Raw genomic sequence first — 17,764 nt, 5'->3', positions numbered from 1 at the left:
AGCAATCAGCGTTACCAATGCTCTTCGCAGATGAGGCAGTATTTATTCGATTATTCAAAGTGATTTATTACATCCATTGATTGAGTCTTTTCGATCTTGATTCCTTTTGAGTCTTTTCGATCATGATTCCTTTTGAGTCTTTTCAATCATGACTCCTTTGAGTCTTTTCGATCATATAGTGATTGAATCTTGATTTGAGTCTTTTCGATCATAGTGATTGAATCTTGATTTGAGTCTTTTCGATCATAGTGATTGAATCAATTGATTGAATCACTTATGTGACTCGAGTCAAAATGATTGAATCACTAAAATGATCGACTTTCCCCATCACTAGTGGGCACTCCCAAGCGCTCCAAAGGCAACAGAAGGTGAGGAGCTCGGGGTGGGGAAAATTGGGGCTTCTTATTGGCTGTAGTTTTTCATAGTCAGACATTCCCGAAAAATGGCCGCATTTTATTTTTCATCACGTCACAAGAATTCAGAAATGCATTTGGATAAATTACGGTAGAAGAAAGAGATGTGGAATGAATGGAAGAATGTTAATGGCTAATAATAATAAATTAAATAATGAATTCAGATGTTTGCGACCCTTAAGAAGACACTAGATAACGAATTGCGGGTTGCGTCACGGCAAGCAATTGAGCGTACTAACCAGGAAAGCGCAATTTTTTCAAACGTACTAACCAAATTCTTTTACCTGTATTTTGTTCGGATGGTACCGGGACCGAGGGAAATCGCCGTACTAAGGAGTAAAACGTACTAAGGAGGAACGTACTAACCAAGTTCCACTGTACCTAAGTTTTTCCCAAAACTGAAGCCTCAAAATTAGGGGGGGGGGGTGGCTACATTCAGAAGGGGATTATATTCTGAGAAATACGGTATTTCATGTATGTTCAAAAATTCCATAGATGCACATCCTGTTGGGAAAGTTTCGTCATGAATTTGATTTGTTTCAGGTGAGAAAGGTAAGGAGAAAACCCTTGAAAGCTTCTGATCTGCTATCATTGCCTGGCACATCCCAAGGAAATGATGCGGGATCTCGTTCATTTGCTCCAAAAAGGGATATTAATGAAGATAGTGGCGATGGCTTTCCCATGGAAGATGAATCTTCTAGCCAAGGGAGTGTGAAAGTAAAAAAAGAACCAATTGATGAGTCAGAAGTTATAGATGTTGATGATTTATTACGTAAGTTTTGTCTGAGTGTTTATAATTTTTACCCAACTTAAACTATCCATTATGAATGCAGTATGCTTTTATGGGAAGTTGATCCAAGTATTGTTTTCACAGCTCCTCCTGAGGATTTATCAGATGTCAAATTAGAACCTGATGACAGTGAGTTAGAACTTCAGTTGGCCTTAAACAAAGCCAGGAAGATAAAGCAAAAGGAAGCTCTTGAGAATAATTCTTCTGTTGAAAAGGTATTGAGCACATTTTTTTATGCTGAATTTTCTGTATAAATCCTTAATTTACTGATCAATAATTTAGTTCATTATAGACTTTAGCCATTGAAAAATGAGTAACTGAAAGTATTTATTACTTTTTTGTTTAAAAATTTATTAAATCCACTTTTCCCACAAAACTTATTTTTGAACTACTATCCAAGCATGAAGTTTCAGAAATTTGAGGGGAGGTTATCATCAGAAAAATATATGTAACTTAATGGAATTCCAGCAAATGTGATGGTTTGGGTTCTGTTTAAAAGCTATATAAAAAGTTTATAATGGCTGAATTTTTTTTTCAGATTGCTGCAGAAATTGTAGCCAAGAATGAACAAGATGATGGTTTATCTGGAACTCAAGGGTCAATAGTTCTTAATGCAACTGCTGAATTCTGTCGTACACTTGGTGACATTCCAACGTATGGGTTAGCTGGTAATAGAGATGAAGATGCTGAAGAACTAATGGTAATTATTATACTCCTTAGGCCTGGGTAGTTCTTTTTACTTATTCTTAGTTTTGTAACTTATTGTGTATTACATCTGTCTGAATATCACATCAACTAAAAGTATTACGCATATGCTGATAAAAAGCTGACGAACTTGGTGATTAAATTCTTTGTTTCCATGATTGAATTTTTAAACAATTTTTTCCCGTTATCTACTCTCAACACATCTTCATTGTCTAATGTTAGATAATTTCCTGAGTTTGATTCACATACTTATTAATCTTCTCTCTGTTTAATACGTACATATATCTTATTGAATATATAATAATGTGGGCTTTAAAATGTATCCCAAAGCCCTGGGAATTCATGTATTTTTAGATATTCCTGAATTTGGAGATTAGGTCTTCCTTGAAAATACTATTTCAGGAAATAAGTTTTGTGTTATTTGAAATATTAGTATTGACATGCATTATTTGTAGCAATGTTTTGTTATGTGCATCTCTGCCGGCCTCGGTGGCGGTGGGGTAAAGTCCTCGCCTGCCAAACCGTAGGTCGTGGGTTCGAATCCCACCTGGGTAGGTGATCCCTATCCAGGGCATGGATGTTGTTTATCCTCCATTGTAAAGGCCTTAAAGTGCTGTTTAGGGGGAAGTTAGAAATAAATAAATAAATCTCTGATTAGTGTGATGTAGCTAATGCATACAAATCCATCTCAAAATGAGGCTGGCCAAATTCTGTCAGCCTCAATTGTGTTGAGGCTGCTTTACGGAGGCTAGTGGTTGAAATCCTGTCTAAGTTGATTTTTCACAACCAAGGATATGGTTGTTTAAGATTTTCAGACATTTTTTTAGTATGCAAGAACTGAGTGCTTATTCTACAGTCTTGAATTCTTAAGTCCGAAGTCATGCATAAGCTTGTAATTAATACATATATAAATTAGGCCTAAGCCTTCGTGATGAAGGCTAAAAATGATTCTTCATTTACATACGGTGCAACCTCGATGAAACGAGACCCCACGGTGTTCAAATAAACACTCGCTATAGCGAATTGTCGCTTTACCGGAGGTGGAGCAAATAGTAGCCAATATACCTATTGCGAACAGTTATACAGGAACAGGAGTGGTGTGGCAACAGAAATTTCTATCCGATAAACGTAAGCATAAATCCAGACACAAGGCTATGTTTTTTTGCATCACTAAATTTCGTTACTTAAATAACAACTAACTATTGAAACAATTTATGACCGCCATACTGAATAAAAATCTTTCAAAACATTGCTTTGTCAATCGTTATGCCAATGCACAACCGACGAAGTCATTTACCAATGTACTTAATGCATTTACATGATCATTCTATTATTTTGGTATCTTCAACTGTAAATTCAAAAAACTGATAAAACTGTACCGTGGTTTAATGCCTCAAATGCTTCCATTGGTGTATGCATGTCATGGGTGTATGTTTCTTGTTCCTGTACGTTAAGTGGCAGTTGGGTGAAATAACATATTGCATTAGTTTCTGCAGACGAAAACGGTGGAAGGTTGTTGAATGATCCTGCCTCGGAAGACTTTTTCTATCATCTAATGTAATATCTTCATTATCTACAGTAAAAAGTTTGCTAAGCATGCAAAATGATGTGATTAAAATTGCCGTTTTTAAAAAAAGTTCCTTTGCGAGTGTTACGCATTCGACGTATTTGAAACAATACACTGAGTTTACCACGGCACTGCAATAAAAACGATTTGAATTAAAATTGATATTATAAGAAAAGATATTAACATGATATTATTGCACGAAAAAATATAATGCAGATATTATGCTGATGTCACTTCAGTAAAACAAAAGCAAGCTCCAAGAAACTTCTACGAATATAACTCACATGGGCAATATTTGCGACTGAGAAATGGAAAGGCATACGCATCTGATGGACCCCAAGGCCAAAAAAACTTACTAGTATGAATTTATTGATATAACATTCTCTATAATGACTGAGAAACATGAAAATAGGAGTGCAGAATTTTTTTATTAAATAAACAAAAAGCACAGCATCAGGTCTTCACATATGACATCTGTGGCGGCGCTGAATGCAAACGGCATGGCGCCAGTCAGTTGTTCTGTGGGTTTTTCCAGCGGCCATAAGGGGATGGTCGGCCGCCCGGGTGACGGAAGAGAGCACCAGCACGACTCCGACCACTGACACGAATATATCACACTAGTGAATAGCACATTGTGATCGTGACTATTACTTGTAACCAGGGTTTGGGAGTCCTCCTTGGAGGAAAGTCAGGAGGGATTCCTCCCAACTCCTTACCTCCGAAACTCTTGGGAGGAGAACTCTGTTCAGAGGAAATAAAAAAACTCTCAGAGTTTTTTTTCTCCTCCAACATATGTCGAGAGGAGAATGAAAAGGCTTTCCTCCGAAAAGAGTTTCCTCCCAAATGAGCTAGAGCAATACAAAAAAAGTATTTACGGCACATGAGGCAAAGCTCTGGACAGAGTGGAGACATGCGGTCAGCACTTACGCCGAAGCACTTCGAAGGGTCGCTAATCCGCGACCAGCTCACCCACGCAGGACCGTCTCCTCGACCCTACGAGCAGGCAGACTACCTCCCGAAAAGTGACCTCTCCGACTGCAAGTTGAAAATCAATTACTCAATCCGATCATCAAAGAATGATTGTTTTCATCGCACTCCCGAAAATCATGCAATCAAGTACGTCTTTGAACCGTGTTTCTGCGATGAAAAATAAAGATTTTGTTAACTTTGCTAAAATGGCCATTTTTCCGGTTGTCCGCAGCCACGTTTCTAGAAAAGTTAACAAAATCGTTATTTTTCATCGTAGAAACACGGTTCAAAGACGTACTTGATTGCTTGATTGGCAGGAGTGTGATGAAAACAATTACTTTTGATGATCAGATTGAGTAATTGAATTAGAAATCGCAGTCAGAGTGGTCATTTTTCGGGAGGTAGGCCCCCCGCTGATAGGGTCGAGGAGACGGTCCTGCGTGGATGAGCTCGTCGAGGATAGGGCCGCGGATTAGCGACCCTTCGGAGTGTGCACCGCACCCATCCTGGAAGTACCTGCTCCATGGGCCCACGAAACGCATTTTAACATTTTCGCCGCATGTGAGGAGAAGATTTTCGGAGATTGAACAGCAGCGAAAGAGTTAACTGTAGAAGTGATAGAAATGGCAAAACTTTGAATATAAAATGACTAGTAACTTTAACTATATTTGAAACATTTTTGGAGAGCACTTATAAATTATTCCGCGAAGTTTTGGGCCATATGGGATAGTTTTTGGAGACATTTTTGGCATAGACACGCAGGGCTGTGAACAACTGCGAAATTCTCCGATGACTAATTTGATTTGACTCCGATAATTTATGAGAAATTGCGTCAAACCGTAGAAATATTTGGTTGAGCTCGCAAAGTATGGACGTATCTTAGAAAACTTATCCCCCTGGTGCAAACTTCTGTTACCAGTCAGGCGTAAGAACATTTTAGGTTCAACAAAACGCTTCCGGGACATCGTTTGACGCACATTATGAACGCGGCCTTACTCCAGTAATATTTTTTGCTAAGGTGTAATAACCACTAAACATCAGAACGGAAGAAATACCACGCTATTGGAATATTTTCTGAGAATTCACGCACTATGATCACTGGAGATAGTGAACAACTTAGGCTGCAAATGTGAGTTCAGGTAATTTGGAGGGAACGATTGTTCAACAGACAACCGCAGATATAGTAAAAGCAGATGGAACGGAACATCGCCCCTTCTATATACCGTAATACCCAGAAAGCCCTTTACCTGAGTCAAAATACCAAGAAATATTTTTCTTGGTATCCCAATGCATTCATAGCCACTCATAGTTCTCAAAAAATTTCTTTCGAAATGACCTGCACCCTCATTTGGAGCCTTACCAGCTCATTATCGTCAGCGGCCAGTGGGCATGAATTTCTCAGAAAATACTGAGATAGTGTGATCCCTCTTATCTCTCCATTCATTTCGCTCACTCGCCAACCCCCGCTGTGCACGGAGACCCATTGGTGCCGGGATATCCCCGCCCAGCCTAACTATGCTTTTTACCCTCCCACTACCTTCCCTTTGGATCCTAGTCAACAACACCACGTAAATACGAATTTACGATCTATTTGCTAACCCTCACATACTCACTTGCTTTTTGCATACTTGTCAGCTGTGGTAAGCAGATCGTTCTTACCTTAGGATGCCAGTATATCTAGAAATTGCAGACGCCTACAGAAATCATTATATTTTCTGGGCAACTCTACAGCAAAGTTTTTATGCATCCTTTGTTTAGGTCACAGTAAATTTCCACCATTGCACAAGTAAACACTGATTTAATCTTGCTCGATACGTGAAGTTAAAAATATCAAACAGTCACAACTCGGTGAAAACTCACCACCTGTCAAACATCCTAGTAAAGACCCTTCAATACTTATGTAGATGAATATGTAGGACTAAAACATTGTACAATTGCCTGAAACTAAAGTTTCATCATAAAAAGGTAACATATTCTTGATAAGATTTTCATTTTCCAGTCCAAAAAGAAACGCTCTACACCGCCGCGGCGCGCCGTTTCCCTAGATTACCGGGGTCCTCCCAACGTTGCGTGAACGCAACACTTGGTTTATTCTTAAATAATTTGAAAACCACTTAGTCAAATTCACCCAATTTGTTGCAATGGCCTAGGATAAAAATGTATCATTGTACTTGCAGAGAGATATAATCATCGAGTGTCTAAGATTTCACATAATATGTAAACTTTGAAGATAACCTAAAATAACGACTTACATATAAATGAAAAGGACATTGTAAAAAAAAAGTTATTAAATTTCTTCCGTGAAAAAATTCATATCATTTTAGAAAGCAATGAACTACCTATATTAAAAATATTAACTACTTATCAATAACAATTGTGGAGAAAAAAATCGCAAAGTTTGCGTTGCGTTCACGCAACGTTAGGAAGAAATGGGTTAAATTTACGATTTTTTAGGATATGCATTAATCAGAATTTATAGCGAAATTCGTTTATAATACCTTTGTATTCAAAGGTTGGCAAGAGGCTATTAAAAATAGCCGCTGTAATTTTGGCTCACGACAATGAACTGAGAGAATCATATTTTATTACATTACGAGGGCTTTTTTTCATAGAAGTTAAATCGGATATTCTATCGAATTTCACCGCCAATGTACACTTAGAATGTAGCTAACAGAGTAACATATATTTTTAGATGTAAATCATTACAATATCGCTCCTATAAACTTGCTAGTAAGTTATAAAAATAACAATTATACATCTAACCTTAGCGTCTCCAAAAATTGTTCTATGTGATGATCAACTCCGTTAATATGAACGCTAGAATTCCGTTTAAAATTTGGAACCAATCAGCAGAACATACAGAATGAAATTCCTCGCATTGATTTTCAATAAATGCAACATGAAAGTTTTTAGTTATTTTAACTTATAAACAAATAAGTGACCATGAGCCCCTTCCTTGAGTGGGACACTGAGAGCCGGAATGGGCCGCGGTAATCCCCACAAGGACAATAGGAAAGGGTCGGACCTCTCGCGCCGAGGGACCCTAATGGCTGTTGGGACCCACTTTTCATTTCCTCCCTGAGTCCTCACAGCATAGCTCTAACAAGAGGAGAACATTTGGTTACCTGAAATAATCCTCAAAATAGCTCTTCCTCCATGACAAAATGTCCTCTTCCTCGATCGGGAGGGAGTATTCTGGCTTCAGAAACGCGTGAGAGTTTTTGGTCTTTCTCCCTTCTCCTATTCTCCCCTCTCGGAGGAGGATCTCAGATTTCCTCTCGGAGTTCCTCCTTGAGGAGGTGAATGTATTGAGAGGAAATAAGAACTCCCAAACCCTGCTTGTAACCGCAATAGAGAATAAATATGTCCATCCGGACATTTCACGCTCAACACGCTGAGTATCATTGTAGCGTACCTCCTACACAATCGCTAAGGCGCACTACCTACCTCTAGAAGCTTCATTGCAAGAAATACCTTGTGCTGCAAGGGTTTTGTTTGGGAGTAGTTTGTAAAAGAGTTCCGTCTCGTCTAAATTATATCACGCGGGGAATACTTCTTAAGATACTTGGAATCGGAGTCCTTTCTTCCAAAACTTTGGGTTTACACCGCAGGCATCACCAGCAATTATGACGGGAGATAGTGCTTTGGTGCTTTGAATTAGTGTAACCAACCTTCCGACTCTTGAGTTCTCAATCTATCCCTGAAATACTCCGCTTTAGGCTTAGGCATAGCCCCTTTCTCAGAAGTTCCCGCAGATTGAAGTGGGCAAAACCACCCAAACAAAGCTTCTTTTAACTCTTCATGGTCTGCATTCCTTGGGTGCATTTTTTTTTTTTAATTGTGAAGAGCGAAAATGAAGATAAAATAACTACGCCACTCTCATATTACTCTATTATTTTTATTTTCTTGCTTTGACGTGTTTGGCGTTCTTTGGCCATGGTGTCTACCATCAAATGCTTTCTATATTCACGCAACTCATGGGCGTGCGGGTATGCTGCCGACTGCTATCTGCCGCCCAAGGAACAAAACAAGATCAAGCATTCGCGAATGTTAATGCCACAATATTTTCACCAAAATGAACTACTTATTTATCGAACAACAGTTTACTACATGAATTTGAGACTGAGCACTCCATGTTAACTTCATTTCTAACAGATCGCCAGAAATTACAGAGATTAGGGACTCTTGGTGAAGGTTTTCCGGCGATGGAAACTCTCGCTATGGCGAGTGCCAACACTGAAAGGGCCTTGTAAAAACAAAATTTTTTTACATGCTCATTATAGGGTCAATTGACGGTGCCTCGGCTATCTTTCGTAATGGTGGGGGTCTCGCAATAGCCCTATCTCGCTTTAACGAGGTTCCACTGTATTATTTTTTTTTTAATTTCAATAACAGCACCATTTTCAGAATAGATATTCACTATCATAATGAAGACAATGTTTTTCCATCTGTATGAAATTTAAAAAATTGTAGTGTGGAATCCTGAGATTCACTACTCAGTAGTTTTATCTTTGCTCTAATGATGTAACATAAATGCCTTATTTTTCATGTGATGTCTTGTCCATCCGTGTTTGTAAACTATACATAATTATTGTTGAGAAAATATTACTTTCTTGGCTATGCAAGAGTCAAGTAGTAAACATTCAGTTTATGGTTCTCTGAAGTTCGTACAAGATGTCATCACTCTAGAAGCTTTGTATTTTTAGAGGAAATTTCACTATTATGAATCAGAGAAGAATAAAAATAGAATCATTAAACATATTTTTTATTAAAACTAGTGACCTTTTTAAATTCTCTTGATTAACCTGGGGTTTTTTCTATCAATTGCAGGATTTTGAACGAGAAATGAATGAGGAGAGGAGGCGTGTGGAAGAAGAAACTCAAAAAGGAGCTTGGGCAGAGGTGGAAATGGGTCAGTTTGGCAGAAATATTTTAACTATCATATTGATGTTTGAAAATGATGTTTTGGAGTGGTTATCAATACTATGGAATGCTTATTTTACGTCAAAAGTATGGTGCAACCTCAATAAAACAAGACTCCACAGTGCTCAAATAAATATGTATTTGCTATAGCGAATTGTCGTTTCACCGGAGATGGAGCAAATAATAGCCAATAAACCTATTGTCAACACTTATGTATGAACAGGATTGGTTTGGCGATGGAGATATTTCTATCTGATAAATTTAGGCATAAATCCAGATGAAAGGCGATGTTTTTTTGATTCCTTACCTTTTTCTCTAATTGTTTTTTCCGACGACCTTTTTCTCGAATTTTTTTTCCGAATCCATTTTTCCCGAATAACCTTTTTCCCGAAGTCAATTATACCGAACGACCTTTTTCCCGAAAGAATTTTTTCCCGAATCGTAACAAAATCTGAAAAAGAAATGGTATGACATGCACAAGAGGCTGAAATCGGTTGTAGAAGAATATGAAGATTACCCTTTGAAATGTGGTGCTGCAGAAGAATGATGAAAATCAAATGGATCGACCGAGTTAGTAACGAGGAAGTCCTAAGAAGGGTAGGAGAGAAGAGAAGCCTCATGAAAACCTTAATAAGAAGACGGAACAACCTTATAGGCCACATCTTGAGACATGATGGCCTGATGAAGACAATCGTCGAAGGACAGGTGGAAGGCAAGAATGGAAAAGGAAGACCTCGAACAAAATATATGGAACAAGTAAAGAGAGATGTGAAAGAGAAGAAATACGTAGGTGTTAAAAGATTAGCTGATAGGAGAACTGAGTGGAGAGCTGTGTCAAACCAATCCTAGGATTATTGACCAGTGATGATGATGATGATGAAGATTACAAGAACGATAGGAATTTTCTTGAATTTCTTAGAGCTATCGCGCTTGTAGAAATGGTACGACATGCACGAGAGGCTGAAATCGGTTGTAGAAGAATATGAAGATTACAAGAACGATAGGAATTTTCTTGAATTTCTTAGAGCTATCGCGCACAATATAATTTTCTAAAAAAGTGATGTATCTTGTGTATGAATATATTTGGTTATGAAAAATATGAACTCATTTTTATACAATCGGGAAATAAGGTGTTCGGTAAAAAATGTTTCGGAGAAAAGGGTTTCGGGAAAAAAGCTTTCTGGAAAGAGAACACGTTACGATTAGGGAAAAAATTCTTTCGGGGAAAAAGGTCGTCGGAAAAAACGATTCGAGAAAACGGTCGGGTACCGTTTTTTTGCATCACTAAAATTCCTTACCTTAATAAAAAAGTAATCATTCCATTTAGTAGCATTGTTCCGAGTAAAAATCACGCAAAGCATTGCTTTGACAATCGTTATCCCAATGCACTACTGACAAAACCACTTTTCTATGAACTTAGTGCATTTAGGTGATTATTATATTATTTTGGTATTTTCCTCAGTAAATTCTAACAGTTACTGATAAAACTGTATCACGGTTATTTAATGCATCATTCGCAGTTGTGAAGTCCATTTTCGCAGAAGGCCACAATTTTTTCAATTCATGACATTCCTTCTCATATCTGTGAAAGCATATTTAATATATTTTTGAGAAGTATTAATACCTCCAATTTGAATTGGTTTTAATTGTGCTATTTTGATATTTTTGTTGTTTGTACCTTTGTCTTTGTACTGATCTGATTCATGGTTTTTCATTTATTTGCAGATGAGGGACCAGCAGAAGTTGCCCCTGCAGAAGTTCCTATTCTTGATGTGGAACCTGATGTTGGCAGTGGTGTGGCTGGTGCTCTGCGTCTGGCAGTGTCTAAAGGCTATTTGGAAAGGGAAAACAAGAATCGTCCATCTGCCTCTCGAATGCACCATTTACAAGCACAGAATTATTCAATTGAGGACAAAACATACTTGTAAGTCAATATGAAAATTCCTGCAGAAATATTATTAACTATCTCCCTCTTATTTTTCATGGATGAGAAAATATTTCTAAGTTTTTTGTAGCATCTTATTCTGTCAATGAATAGCGTGGTGGAAGAATGAAGAAAATGTGTTACACTTTTTTCTCCCTCAGACCCTAGCTTGAAAGGAAAATAATTCACCAAAATGTTACAAGCGATACATTTTCGGAGTGCTCACATTGCGTAGGATGTGCAGTGGGCTAGGGTGTGTTATGGTGTAGATCTCTATGTTGTAAGCTATAGTAACTATGGCTTTAACTAGGAGAGTGTAGGAAAAAAATCTTAGAATTTATTAAAACTTTGCAGGTATAAAGTTTGCCATATTTGGTTCATGAATCACTGAATAAAACTATTAATTGACCTTTATTAAAAAATAAATGCCTTTCAGACATGCATAGAACTCAATAAAATCCCTTCCAAAAGCTGCCAGATAGGATGAGGCTGTGGCCCAGTGGATATAGATTCATCCTCCTGAGCTAATGTTGTAATCTTTATTGTCCCACTACATTATTAGAGATTCTTCATGGTTATGGTGTATATTGGCATTAAATTTTCTTGAGAAAAATCATCTTTGCTATTAATCCTTTTACTAAGAAGTTCTTGGGAAAAGCATTCTGGAAATTCAGATAGAGTAAAGAGTGGGATATGCATAATCACTTCGAGACCAGTGGTTCTGATAGTGTATGTATTCAAGTGTATAAGTATCATAATGTAAATTGATAAAATAATTTTATGAGGGTTTTGTTGATTTGGATCTTAACATATCTGGAAAGTTGTAAAACCCTATCAGGCCTCACTAAGCTAAGCACTTGGATAGCCCTCCACTGTTTGGACTGTAATGGTTATGGAATTTTATTTTTCTTATTCAAAATCTCTTTTTGCAGTGATGATGATAAGTTTGGCCGGCGTGAGCGGTATTGTGGTCCCACATCAGACTTTAAGGAGAAGGACGGTTTTAAGCCAAATGTTAAACTTGATTATATTGATGATGATGGACGTGTACTCTCAGCTAAGGAGGCATTTAGGTGAGTTTATCATAATGCCATGAAAATTTTATTTAGCAATTTTCCATTCTTATTTAACACTGTGAATCCCTATAATTATGTTTAAGATCAAAATTCTCTATTTTGTCTTCTTTTTGTAATCAAATCTGAAGCTCGTAGTTTTTTGTCTGGAGTCCCTTTCTGCATCTTCAATCGTTGATTGCTGATTAAATATTTGTAAATGCTGAAATGTTCACTGTGAACTTTATTCCTTATTATTGTCCATGTATTTACTTAATTTTTAAGTCATATCAGTGAAGAAAACAGTTATAAATAATTTGTGAGAAAGTATGCTGCATCTTCAAAAAATCCAATATTAAGTTGTATAGTTGTAATTTGAGAATAAAAACTTAATAAGGAAAACTGAAATTTGATTTTTAAAAATTGATGCTGTATGAATTAAATTTCTAAAATAACAGTTCTTATGTTGAATTAAATTCATTTCAGTGCTAATGGTAAAAAAAACCAGTGAAATTCAGTGCATAAGCACTAATCATCCATTTTTTTGGCCATGTATGCTCAATGCCTGTCATATTGGTTTTATTTGTATGCTGATGTACATATTATTTTTTAGGTATCTATCCCATAAGTTTCATGGTAAAGGTCCTGGCAAAAATAAAGTTGAAAAAAGGATGAAGAAAGTGGAGCAGGAAGTGGTAAGTGGAAAGTTTGGTATTTTTTAACCAAAAAAATGATTGAGCCCTAGACATGGTAGGATGGTGTAACTTATCTCATCTAATCTTGTATATGTAGTCTTCAATGGTGGATTTTGTTGATGATAAGAAATAATGCTAGACCCTCAAGGAAAAAGGATGATAAGAAAAAATGTGACCTTGGCATTCAATGCAGGCTCTCACAAGTCCAATAAAATGACATCTTTTTCACTTGATTTAATGCACTGAGTGTTACCAGTGAATGTCATGATAATCAAGAGGGATCTAGGCAGGCTATGATACTAGCAGTATAGAGCCTTTGTAGACCCATTAGCCCAGCACAGAACTTGGTGACCTTGGCCCTTGTAATACTCTTGGAGGTCATCAAGTTTACTTTATCGATCGGTGGGCCTTATCTTCAATTGAGCACCCTAAAATATCCATTATGCGGAACGCTGGTTGACCCCTATGGTCTGGCTCAAATATCAGTGATCTAGGTTCTCCACTCAACGATTGAATATCAAATGGCGAGCAGCCATAGGTTAACCATATTTGGTTCTTACATGGTTTGATGCATACTTCTATCACCTTTGAACCCCAAAAGACCCCTCGTGGTTCAATGGTTGCAGATGGTGTTCTAATAATGTAACATGGTGTCTGCCAGGTGGGTCCCTAAACAGCTAACTGATTAACACAAGAAAAAGTGTGTACAAATGTGTCACATCAAACGATCCGCATACTCAATGAAATTGGCTGCGATATCATCGACTACACTCCTTACTGCCCAGAAGTTGCCCCGAGCGACTAACACCTATTTTTCAGCTTTCAAAAAACTCCTTGGGGGACAGAGATTCAATTCAGACGAGGAAATGTAAGATGCAGTCAACAGTTGGCTGCAAGACATTGCGGGAGAGTGGTACGATGCCGGTATTAAAAAGCTGGTTAAAATGATGCAAAAAGTAATTGATCATCAAGGCGTCCATCTAGAAAAATAGCTAAATGCTCAGCCTTTCCAATGATGTACACAAAGTTGAGAATAAATTATTTTCCATTTTTTTTAAATAGGAGACCTTACTTTTCAATACACCCTTATAAAATCCCATGGTTTGGCATGCTGGTTTTCCAGATAGAGCAGAGCAAACGTCAGTAACAATTGACCAACACGTAACCCTTGGAGTTCAATTAGTCGACAATACGGGCATATTGACTTTGGTATCAACTTGAGCACTCTAGAAAACCTAAGGCTTGATACCTTGGTAGCAAAGCTTCTCTTTTTCCACCCATTTAACCTTGGTGGCCACTGCTCCTGTGACCTTGCAAGGGTCAAGATCGTATTTTCTTCAAATACAAGAATCTTTATTATTTTGCTAATGCCTGTATACCTAGGATATGGGTCAAATTTTGCATTTGGAATTTTGTTATGAGGTCAAAAGGTCAAAATTAAAAATTTGTTTTACTTTAAATGAAACGTACAACCTTTTCTGATTTGTGTACCAAATATCATAAAAATCACACGTCGCTGTGCCACTGGTGGAGAGCACCCTAATTATAATAAACTTCTGCAAAGTGAAGCTGCATGTGCAAGCTCGAATGCTAAAGAATTATGTATTATTCTTCTATTGACACATATTCAGTTTTAATAGCTTATCATTTTGGAAAGTATTGAGAAACATTGGGATATTCAATATACGATGAACTTTGGAATAATTAATGTGCCAACTTCTGCTTTGAACAGACTTTTTCTTGGACCCCAGCTCTTTGTTATTCCAAATTGTAGAATTGTAACCAGTGGTAAATACAGGTACAAAACAATACTGTCGACTTCTCAATGTCTTCTGTTTTATGAAAGCAAAGAAGAAATTGTACACCAAACAGTTTTCCCATTCACCTTTGATTAGTTAAAACTCTAAATGCCTGTGTTGAACAGGATGATGGTGGGTTTTTCCCATTGCACCGTGGGTCAGCAATTTTTGGAACCAATTAAAATGGGTGAAATCCAACAGCTGTATCACTGCTTCTCGTGGTCTTTACTGGAGGAACTTCCTCGTTACAACAGTGGATAACATTGATTTTGAACATAATGCATGAAATCATGACTGACCCTACTGTTGGAAGATATGTGAGATGAATAAGAATTCATTTTGATTAAGGTTCCTTGACATGCCTTGAAATTTTAAATGTCATTAGGTATTTTTTGTGAATGAAATCAGAGCCTCATGTTTTGCCAAGTAACCACTATAACAAGTAATTGGTCTCCTGATGTGGTGTTCCCACTGCATTCTGATTCACACATAAAGTGATTCAACATAAAATAGTTTATTAGATTTCATTCATTCTCAACATTTTCAGAAGCTGTTCATATTTAAAAATTCTAACTGTTTTGCTATTTTCAAGTGATAGTTATCACCATTTTACCTGTATTCTTACATTTTTGTTTATATTTCAGCTGATGAAGCAAATGAGCTCAACTGATACACCATTGGGAACATTAAATCTCTTGCAACACAAACAGAAGGAAACTCAGTCGCCATATGTTGTACTAAGTGGAAGCAAGCACTTGCAGTCGTGAGTTTTGTTGAAAATACTCATTTTTGTTTTATCTTTGTATGTTTTGAACTTCGGTAACATCGTTAACTATTTCTTTTTAATTTACAGGACATCTATATCCAAATCAAAGGTGTAATGGCAGCTCAGACTTTTCCTGTATTTCATGATGTACCCATTGTTGTCGATTTCTTTTGGTTTCCTTGCTTTTTTTCCTTTGTGTACAAGTACAAATTAAAGAGAAATTTAAGGAACAATTTTCTATGAAATAATTATTTGATCAACAGTATTCAAAAAAGGATCATCATATTAAATATTTGGGTGGCACCATACCATCACTCCTTAAGGCCTGTTTACATGATACATTAATGCATACGAGATAATGTCCGTTTGTGTGAACAATTTTGGTGGCCCGTAGCATGTGCAAATGAGTGTACCAAATTAGAACAGGTTTTATTTTTTGTACATACATGCATTCACACAAGTTGGGTGTTTACACAGTACATTTTTGTCTTCACTCACACATCCCTACATAAAGACACTACCTTGTAAGGGTTAATGTACCGTATAACAGGTCTTCAGATAAGTTTTGGCCAATTCTGAGTTCTGCAATATTATATACAGAGTCAAGGTTATCTAAAAATGAAAAGTTCTAGGATTGGTCCTACCTTCAAGGAAAAAATAATACAAAATGTTCTTAATGCTATTCCACCAGCCTCATGGAATGTACCCAGTGCTCCTACATAGCACAAAATATCTTCTAGATATCTAAAGCATGTCTACAGTGTCTTGGATATCTTAAATATCGATAAGATGTGTGGAAAATGTCTTCACTGTCTTGGATATTTTAAATATCTGCTAGATGTCTAGAGTATGTATTTTTAGAGCGGAGTCTCTTATTGTATATGTCCGCGGAAATTAGCCAGAAACACCCGAATCTTGAAAGAAAGTGTGACTGCTATGACATTTGGTGGATGGATATAGATAAAGTCATTGTATGCTAGTGCACTCAAATAGCAAAGGCAAGTGTTTTTAAAAGTCATTTAAAGTTACCATAGGTTGTTCTACTAGGTGCCTAGAATGTCTTTTTATGAAAGTATGGCTATCGCTTAGCCCTCAAAAATACCATAATTTTAGATAGTGAAAGTTATTTGACAAAAAGATTATTTCAAGAAATGATAGATATTGCAAAAAACAAAATGTTTGTGGTAAAAGAGCAGGCATCGATCATTTAAGCTAAATTTATTATCATGTAATTTATCAACATTGATAGGTAACTATGAACTGTCTCAGCTTAACTACCAGCAATAAACAAATCCAATTCAGTGGAATAAAAGGTATGTCAAAATTCTCACCTTTTTAATTACTTAACAGCTAATTTTTTTTGTTATCGTAACAAACATTTCGTTAACCTTTTACACATCACAGTTATGTACTCTTATTCATTCATAGCCCTGATGAAGGTGTTTAAATATGTTGGCAAACGCATTAAAAATTCTTCAAGATCCTAAACTGCAAAACACTGAATCGACATTCATTGATAATGTTGCAGACTCCTTTGATAAAGCCTAAAGGAAATTGTTAGCAGCTTAGGAACCTTCAAATTAGGAATCCGAGGAGGAAGCCCCTATTGCAAAAAAGTGAAAGGTAAAGATGCTCCAATATTCAGGAAAAAATCCCCAGAAGACGCCATACCATCACTTCCTGCTCCACCAGCAGGCAGTCTGCTGGAAAATAAACTCTTGTTATACCGAAACATATTACATTCGAATCATTTATCCTAAATTTTCCCTGTGGTTCCAATTTGAATATGAATGTCTAGAAAATATCTTCTTAAGATATCTTATAAGAAAAGCTGACATTTCAATATCTACAAAATGTTTAGAAGATATTTTCTGGATAATAACTGAAGAAGATTTATTTAAATTTGTTAGATATCTAGTAGATTTTTTGTGTTCGAGGGTTTTACTGCATTTAAAGGTAATCTTTAAATATGCTTGCAATAAAGAACACTATTTTTATGAAAATGTTTCAAAATAATATAGTTTTATTGTTGAGCTGACCTTCATGTAAAGTTAGTTACGGAGGACAATATTGATATCATTGTGCTAGTATTTATCTCTAACACCACGCAGCGCAGAATTTCACGCAAAAAAATTACAACAAATTTAAAGAAGTTCGGCAT

General features: G+C 36.7%; 1 protein-coding gene and 1 long non-coding RNA gene across 3 annotated transcripts in view; both read left to right on the top strand.

Moving 5' to 3' along the window:
• LOC124157885 (U4/U6.U5 tri-snRNP-associated protein 1) overlaps nucleotides 1-15,836 on the top strand; it is a 35,643-nt gene extending 19,807 nt beyond the window's left edge. For both annotated transcript variants that reach the window (XM_046532953.1, XM_046532954.1), the window contains 9 exons: nucleotides 957-1,185; nucleotides 1,288-1,418; nucleotides 1,742-1,903; nucleotides 9,275-9,356; nucleotides 11,093-11,291; nucleotides 12,224-12,364; nucleotides 12,957-13,038; nucleotides 15,482-15,600; nucleotides 15,691-15,836. In XM_046532953.1, the coding sequence (XP_046388909.1) occupies nucleotides 957-1,185; nucleotides 1,288-1,418; nucleotides 1,742-1,903; nucleotides 9,275-9,356; nucleotides 11,093-11,291; nucleotides 12,224-12,364; nucleotides 12,957-13,038; nucleotides 15,482-15,600; nucleotides 15,691-15,718 (1,173 nt within the window). In that variant the 3' untranslated portion in view covers nucleotides 15,719-15,836. The remainder of the gene's footprint in view (nucleotides 1-956; nucleotides 1,186-1,287; nucleotides 1,419-1,741; nucleotides 1,904-9,274; nucleotides 9,357-11,092; nucleotides 11,292-12,223; nucleotides 12,365-12,956; nucleotides 13,039-15,481; nucleotides 15,601-15,690) is intronic.
• Nucleotides 15,837-16,750: 914 nt separating this feature from the next.
• Nucleotides 16,751-17,203, top strand: LOC124156914. Its single transcript, XR_006864432.1, has 2 exons — nucleotides 16,751-16,916; nucleotides 17,032-17,203. It is a non-coding gene; the product is annotated as an uncharacterized LOC124156914 (long non-coding RNA).
• The last annotated feature ends 561 nt before the right edge of the window (nucleotides 17,204-17,764 follow it).

The sequence above is a fragment of the Ischnura elegans genome, chromosome 4, assembly GCF_921293095.1.
Source record: "Ischnura elegans chromosome 4, ioIscEleg1.1, whole genome shotgun sequence".
Classification (NCBI taxonomy): Eukaryota; Metazoa; Arthropoda; class Insecta; order Odonata; family Coenagrionidae; genus Ischnura; species Ischnura elegans.
This window is presented reverse-complemented; position numbering and strand designations above follow the sequence as displayed.